The sequence below is a fragment of the Trachemys scripta genome, chromosome 1 (genome assembly GCF_013100865.1).
Source record: "Trachemys scripta elegans isolate TJP31775 chromosome 1, CAS_Tse_1.0, whole genome shotgun sequence".
NCBI lineage: Eukaryota > Metazoa > Chordata > Testudines > Emydidae > Trachemys > Trachemys scripta.
The window spans coordinates 208,205,991-208,214,282 of NC_048298.1; the positions used below are offsets into that span (position 1 = coordinate 208,205,991).

Consider the following 8,292-nt stretch of genomic DNA (forward strand, 5'->3'; position numbering starts at 1 on the left):
CCCCCCCCCCCCCCCCCCCCCCCCCAGGAGCACTGCTTTACCGTGTTATATCCAAATTCGTGTTATATCAGGTCGCATTATATAGGGGTAGAGGTGTATTCTTGTCAGATTCTTAAACCACAGTATCCAAGAGCCTTCCAGAAGTACATTAAGGGCTTGGCTACACTGGCACTTTACAGCGCTGCAACTTTCTCGCTCAGGGGAGTGAAAAACACCCCCGAGCGCAGCAAGTTACAGTGCTGTAAAGCGCCAATGTAAAAAGTGCCCCAGCGCTGGGCGCTGTAAGCTAATCCTCTCGTGGAGGTGGAGTACCTGCAGCAGCGCTTTGAAGTTTCGAGTGTAGCCACGGCCTAAGCAACATGATTAGTATTTGTCATGTCTAGTACTTTCAGTGTTGCAAATGGGCTGCTGAACCCTGGAATGAAGGCAGGCTGTTTGTTGGACTGCAGAGGAGGAATGGACCAATGACACCTGACTAGATTTCCTGAATGAGAGCAACTGGGGGCAGGGAAGATGGGCTAGGTAGGAGCATAGTTCTTCACAGCAGTTGGGGCTGAGCTCCGTTGCTAACTGCAGAAAATCTGGACTGATGAAACAGTTTACCACTGTAGCGGGGTGCATGCTAGACCCCTCTAGTTTTGGCCCCTGTTGCCCCCTTCAATCAGTCAGGAACGCCTCAGCTTGATGCAAAACCAGTGTTCTTTATTTACAGTTGTTTTCCCACCACCACTTTCCACCTACATAGAGGTTTCGCAGCCAGCTTTGCCAAGTGTAGGCCTGACCAGCAACAAACCAGAAGGCTCCCGGCTCCCACCTCCCTCTGTGCCTGGCCTCCCTCCCTGCCTTTATAGCCCTGGCTAATGAGGCTGGCAGGTGCTGCTCGTTACCAGGCAGACAAGCAACCAGCCCCAATCCATTCCCCTCGATTGAGGCTGGAGTGGCAGGGGCTGATCAAGTGCTTATCACTCAGCACCCTGTCACAACCACCCTGAGCAGTTTATCATGGTTTCTTTAGATGCAAGAAATGTTATCTATTTCTACAATATGTAATTGAAATTATCTAACAAGAGGAAGCATTAAAGGGATATCAACTTAAAAATCCACACAACACATCTAATTAAAAACCACTACCATTATTACAATAACCAAAAGAGTAGAGGGCAAAGTCCCTTTTGTTTACTGTGATAATGACTATGTGGAGTTGATATGCATCCGAAGAAGCGGGCTTGCAGTCCACGAAAGCTTATGCTCTAATAAATTTGTTAGTCTCTAAGGTGCCACAAGTACTCCTCCTGTTCTTTTTATGCGGAGTTAGTTTCACTCTTCCTCCCACACAGACACTTACGCCTGTTTCTGTGGGTCTCTCATCCAGCAAGAAGGAAAAGAAAAACCCATTAAAAGAACAGGAAGAGGAAATTATAAAACCCCAAAGGAAATGAATATGCTAATACAGTACCTCTTCCCCCCCCCCCCCCCAACAAAAAAAATTGTTTAAAATAACTAATACAGGACAGTGTGGCAGAGAACAAGTCCATAAAAAGCACTCAAGAAACACAGATTTGTGTACAGAAAAGAATCCAAGATGTGCCGAATAGAGGGACAAGAAGAAAATGAAAATACTTCATCTGGCCCTCACCCTAACAAGCTTCAAACACCACCATATTTAACGTCACAGTTCTTGTATTAGTTAACCTGGTCTACAGCCAAGTTCTCTATCAAAGCTCTCAAGTACAGTATAGCTCTTGCCATCTCTTTAGCAAGGGATGTGGTTTGTTTTCTGTCACTTTGGAGCCTGAATATTTTTCTGGTCCAGGACTTACCAGACTTATATTATACAGGAAGTCAGCCTAGATAACCATAAAGTCTTGAATTCCTTGTTTTTCCTAGATGAGGCTCTGGAGGACTAGCTAATTGTTATGTCATGATCCCGCAAGCTGGTGGGAGAAGGATGGAGACTTTGCATGTTCTTGTTGACATGTATTTCAACTGAACGTTCCATCCCTCCCCTCCCACTTAAGAGTTTTAAATACAAAATCATATCCTCTCCCATTTCAAATTAAGGGTGGGAAAGATGGAGATCAGATTTGTCTTTCTGCAATGCCGTGAAGTACAGGAGAAGCTAGATGGAGGAAGCACTGGTCTGCCAAATAAATGGAAGTGTTCATTCAACAGAGAGTTTGTGAACTGCTGGTCCAACAGGTAGCTAGTACTTTATATTGTTTAAATCTCTATGACTCCAATCCTATGGAGATCTATACATGTGCTTAATCATAGTTTGTAAAGTTATGCATATGCTTACACAATCAGATTTTCATAAATGCCTTAGGGAGTTAGGTTCCCAAATATTAAGGGTGGAATTAACAGGGGGGAAATTTAGGTGCCTACAGGATTAAGCAGTACCTGCCAGGAGTTTTGTAAATGCCATCTTTTACATACCAACATTTAGATACCATTGGAATTCATAAAAATCCTCTTGGCCACTGCTTAATCCTGTAGGCACCCAAGCACTTTAGGCACCAAAGTTTCCATAGTTAAGAGTCCCTGAGGCACCTACATTTCAGCAGCTAGGCACATGCACAGTCGCCCAAGTTCTGAGATCACCAAGCAGAGAGGGCTGACCCTGTTCAGGCACCTAATTCTATGAGAGGATTCACAAATGTGAACCTTGAGTGGAGGAAGATGTCTCCCTCTGGCCTGGAGTTAGTTGCCTAACACACTTTGAGGGGAGGAGCTTACACAATAATACCCCTCCCCTAGCCAAATGGGAAACGCTGAGTTTAGGTGGCTCCCCACTGAACATGTTGGCTTTTGTTAATCCCTTTCTTAGGTTCTCTCTCCCCATACATTGTATAGCGGGCCTGGCTACCTAACTCAGGATTAGGAATTCCAGTAGGTGCTGCAATGCCTAAATCCCCCACAGGCTGCTATAAAAAAGCCCAGTCTAGCTTGTATCCAGAGGAAAGAAGCCTAAGTATACTTTTTAATCATCTGCTTTATATTGTCTAGGTAGATTTCAGCTACTGCAAGTACTAGATATAATTAGGTATCACGCGGTTACTAGATATAATTAGGTATCACACCGTCTTCTTACTTTTATATAAACTGTCCATTCAGAGAGAGTCATGATTTTAAAGACTGAATATATTACTATACATTAACATTTCCTAAACCACAATATCATTCAATAGCCTGGAATGATATATTTGGGAGTAGGAGACACTTGAAAAGTTATATACTAAAAACAAGACTCGCCAGTTGCTGTCCGATAGCAGAGCAATGTAAGGCGTACAGATAACGCACATCACTCTAACAAACAAAAACAGTTCACAGATACATCAACAGTTTGTTAGTAGTTTCATGACATTCCAGAGCACGTTACCATCACCCTGCAACACTGCTAGCTGCAGCTGTTATTTTTCTGTTCAAAAATTGTATTGCCCATATAGGAGATAAAAAACAAGCTAGTTAATAACCTTTGATTCAGCCTTTATATCCAACTTATTTCTATAGATTATATGTACTGGTTTCATTACAGAAATCATACCAATATTTTGTTTTGGGCCACAACTATATTAGAGGTGAAATTCAATATTAAAAAAAAAAACAAAAAAAACACAACTTGAGTTGAGGACACTGTCATCTGGGGAAAAGAGACTCACTCCTCTCCAAAGACTGGTTTCAGAGTAGCAGCCGTGTTAGTCTGTATCCGCAAAAAGAACAGGAGTACTTGTGGCACCTTAGAGACTAACAAATTTATTAGAGCATAAGCTTTCGTGGACTACAGCCCACTTCTTCGGATGCATAACAAGTACTCCTGTTCTTTCTCCAAAGACTATTAACCTACTGTTGTTGCAGAAACACACAAGAGTAAAAGTAGTTTTCTTCATTCACTTATGTATTGGACAACTCTTCCCTGTTTAGTCAACTTCCCCTTTTGTTGTTAAGGTGAGTACTTCACACACACTAACTAAAAAGAGAAAAGTGTTGTAAAAACAATAGGAAAGTAGGATTTTAAAGACACAATAAGGCAGATGTAACACCTGAAAACATTGCCCCTGTTAATGGGGGGGGGGGGGAGGCATAGACGGGGGGGGGGGCAGGCATAGAAAAGTATTAAGGACAGACTATGTTGTTAAGTACACAAACTTTTACAATTATTTTCCCTTCTGTGATATCTTGATGGTTCACTAAAAATGTATTATCCTGCACTGTCAAAAATGCTATGGATTGCAATGAAGCTTCTAGAACCTATGATATCTTCACTGAAACAGAATTCCCAAAAAGGATTTGTTTAACACTGTCCCCAACCCAAACAGCCTGGAAAAAGTACTCCTGGGGGCATTCTGCACCAAAAAAATAAAAACTCAGTGCAAAATTCTGCAAATTATATTTGTCAAATAAATGTAGCGACTTCAGCGTGGCATTGGGGAGCACAGGCCATTGACTGCACAGAGGTGGGAGATCACTGTGCAGCCCCCCCACACACACACACAGACTCAGCAGTGAGGCTGCACTCAATCCACACACAGCTCAAGGACTGGGCCTGCCCCAGAAACACCCCAGGACCCTGCCCCTCCACGCCAGGTGCACTAGGTGTGGGCAGGCAGGATCCAAGCATGGAGAGGCTTAGTGTGGGGGGATCCAAGTGTGGGTTGAGGGGGTTCTGTGTGGGGCAATCTGAGTGTGAGCGGCTCAGGGATCCGGGTGTGTGGGGGATCTGGACGCACAGGGGCTTGTTGGTGGGTGGAGGGGGTTGTGGGGCAAAGGTAATGGGACTCTGCAGGGGGGTCCAGCTGAATGTGGTTGGGGGTCTGGGTGTGGGGTGATATAGAGCTTGACAGGGGCATCTGGATGTGGGGGGCTAAGTGAGGGGTCCAGATGCTGGGGGAGTGGGGCTCATTGGAGTGGAGATTCAGGTGCAACTGGCTGGGGCTCAGTGATGTGGGGATCTGGGTGCGGGTGGCTCGTTGGGGTGGTCCAGGTGCAGGGGGAGTGGACTCATCAGGGGGGTTCCAAGTCAGGGGGTGAGGCTCAGCGAGAGGGTCTGGGTACGAGGGGATCTGGATGCATGGGGGTTGGGTGGACGGGGGAGCAGCTCCCTGTACATGGATACCTCCTCCCCTAGCGATGGATGCAGGAAGTGGGGGGTGAGGGTAAGTGTGCAGAGCTTCCTGTAGCTGGGGGAGAAATCTGGGGATGGGTCTTACCCAGCCCTGGATGCAGTGCAGGGGAAGAGGGAGTCCTATCCTCCCCAGCCCAGCTGGGATTAGCAGCTGAGTCCGGCGCAGGATAGAAGCCACCAGCCAGGTCTTCCCCAGCCCCACCCCCAACCCCTACCTCTCTGGCGGCTGCCCCGCAACATACTTCTGGGGAGGGTCACATGACCGCACTTGTGGCTTCCGTTTGCTTTCCCGTCAGAAAGTCATTTTTCTGCAGGGAAGCAAAGAAAACTGCAAGGGACATAAATTATGCGCATGCGCAGTAGCACAGAATTCCCCCAGGAGTAAAAAAGGGTGCATTCAACAACTAAAAAAAAATTATTTAAAATAAATATTGTCAGAGTAATTAATAACTAGCAAGGTAATCAAGTGTTTACTTGCCTCCTTACAAAGCTATCAATTTCAATCTACAGACTTTGATTGGCACTCAAAGTTTACTACAACGCTCTCCATAAGTGAAATATATCACCCACCTAGTTTACCAAATGAAGTTAATACTTTTATTGAGTTTTGGCTCCAACCTGCCTCCCCATCCTGAAACTGACCAGTCTGTGGCTGTAGTCAGTAGTTAAAATCTGATCCCAGGCTCACTTTTATCACTACTTACTGCCAGGAATTCTGCACATCATCATCTGATAAGAAATTCAGGAATAGCTTACAAAATTATAATAAATTATGTTGGATATGTGGCCCTCTACTTTGTTTTGACCCAGAAAAAAATCAGCAGGTCATTTCCTGTTACCCCATTTTAAATAAGAGAAAAATGCTACTTTTAGCATTTCACTGACAAGTCATAACAGACTACATAATGAAATGCCACAGGTCAAATTTTCAGAACATCCCATTTTACAGCAATGTCTCCTCCCCAAGGCAACCTCAGAAAGCCTAATATAGATAGGTTTAGGTAGGTTATCATCAAAAATATCTAGTTTTTAATAAGAACAGATTTAAACATTTTATTAAGATGTTTTTTAAAAAGTGAACGGTACAGAGTTTAAGTGTAGAAGTTTCTGGTTATCAGGGAATAACATACAGATTATCAAGGGGTGCGAATTTAAGATTTGATGGCTAAGGAATACATAATCGGCAGTATCCCCCTTTAAAGGTTAACGGGTCAAAGTACAGATATTGAGATAAGAGAGTATGTTGTTCATATAATTGTTACATTCAGGTGTGGAGTATCATCAGTGGATACAATGATGAGGATGGATTGACCCTCATTTGGTGAGATATAATGTTCAGTGAGTTTATGGTTCCAGTTCATATGGTCCAACAGACAAGTACATACATAAGTCAACCCCACAGACTGAAGTCATCATGCTAAATCACAGCATGTAAGCCATGAATGCACACCCCCACCAACTCCCTTCCTATAGCACCATAACAAAGGGATAAACAATTAAAAACAAAACTTGAGTCTTTTCTAGCTTAGCTACCCCTGTCATTTGCAAGAGGCCGACAATGTACATTTCCAAACCAGGTCTCCGAAAATCCAATCCGGGCACTTCCTTGTTTCCTCTCTCTATATCATATTGTTGTATTTCCCTCCAACCCTCCCAAAACACAAATACTTCATTTTGCCTTGCTTTACTTCCACACTAGGCCAAGCATTACCTTGGCCAGATCCCATTTCCCACCAGGATAAACGCAGAAAAATAAAAATAATCTCGCCAAGAGAAAGTCACCCAGCCAAGGGACAGAAAAAGGTCACGCACGCGGCAAAGAAATGCTTAATAGAAGCAACATCCTTCCCCCAGACGCACACAATTTTAAGTGACAATCCACTTATTTGCACTAACACTTGCATTAACACTCTAGGCTGGCGAAGCAGAGTTGCACTAGGTGCGTTGCTAGGCTGGCTGCCGATGCCGAGCGGACTTCGTATTTTTTTTCCCTACGGGTCGGGGAGATGAATTGTGCAGAGACGGACAGGAAAGGGGTTGCACGGCGAGGCACGAGGGGAGCTGCGCGCCCGGAGTGGCGGACGCATCTGCATGCCTGGGGAGAGGCGGGGGAGCTCCGCATGTACGGGGAGACACGGGGCAAGGGGAACCTGCACGCCTGAAGGGCGAGGGCAATTGCATATATAAAGGACAGGGAGATCTGCATGCCTGAAGGGGGTTACCACATGGGGCCCTACAACATGGGGGAGGGGAGACCACAGGAGACGTGCAGGCGGGGGTGGGGGAGCAACCTACACACCGGGGGGAGGAGCAGCCGGATGCCTGCACGGGGGAATCAGCTGCGTGCCTGGAAGGGGGGGGGGGGGGGGGGGGGGAGGAGATCTGGAAGGAAGGAGCGCCAGGATTTGGGGAGGGAAGCGCTCGCATGTGGCCGCTGGCTGATGGGCAGAGCGCGGCGGCGGCTGGAGCAGCAGGAGGGCCTGCAGCAAGGAGCGGGCCGGGGCCGGCTCCCCCTGGCCCGCTGTCTGACTGGCCAGAGGCGGAGCACCAGCCGCCTCTCGGGGCGGGGAGGTGCAAGCGGGGGGGCGCTAGCAAGTGGGGAGCGCGGCCGGCGGGCGGGGGCGCTGACCTGGGGCGCTGAGCAGGAAGTCCAGGGTGCTGTGTCGCGCTGCTGCTGCTGCCATGGCGAGGCGGAGCCCTGTGCCATGCCTGGTGGCGGCGGCCGCTGCTGCTGCGCTGCGAGTGCCACTGCCAGAGCCTGTGTGCGGCGTGGGGCTGCTGCGTTGCCGCGTGTGCGGCGGGCTGGGGGAGCGCAGGGGGAGGGACCCGCCAGCGCCGCCCAGCCCACACTGAGGGGAGCGCAACCGCGGCGGCGAGGCTGTGTTGCAGGCGGGCCGCGGAGTCCGAACCTTGAGGGGGGGTCCCAGCCTTCCCCCTTCACTGCCGCCCATAGGTCTGGGAGACACTGGGCAGTAATTAAACAGCAAACAAACCCTGGCGCCCTGCTGCGCTCCCAGCCCAGGCAATATCCCCTCTCCCTCCCTGGCACGCCCACGCTGTACCAGCACCAGGAGAGGGGAAGAGTGAGCGCAATACTTTGGTGCCTTGGATTGTAAGCCCAGCAAGGAATGAAAGAACAGCCATATTGGGTCAGAGCAAAGGTCCCTCTA

At 47.7% G+C, this 8,292-nt stretch overlaps 1 protein-coding gene across 1 annotated transcript in view; it reads right to left on the bottom strand.

Moving 5' to 3' along the window:
- SMS (spermine synthase) overlaps window positions 1-7,937 on the bottom strand; it is a 71,956-nt gene extending 64,019 nt beyond the window's left edge. The window contains exon 1 of the mRNA XM_034755297.1: window positions 7,752-7,937. Within this exon, the coding sequence (XP_034611188.1) occupies window positions 7,752-7,806 (55 nt within the window). The 5' untranslated portion in view covers window positions 7,807-7,937. The remainder of the gene's footprint in view (window positions 1-7,751) is intronic.
- Between the last annotated feature and the right edge of the window lie 355 nt (window positions 7,938-8,292).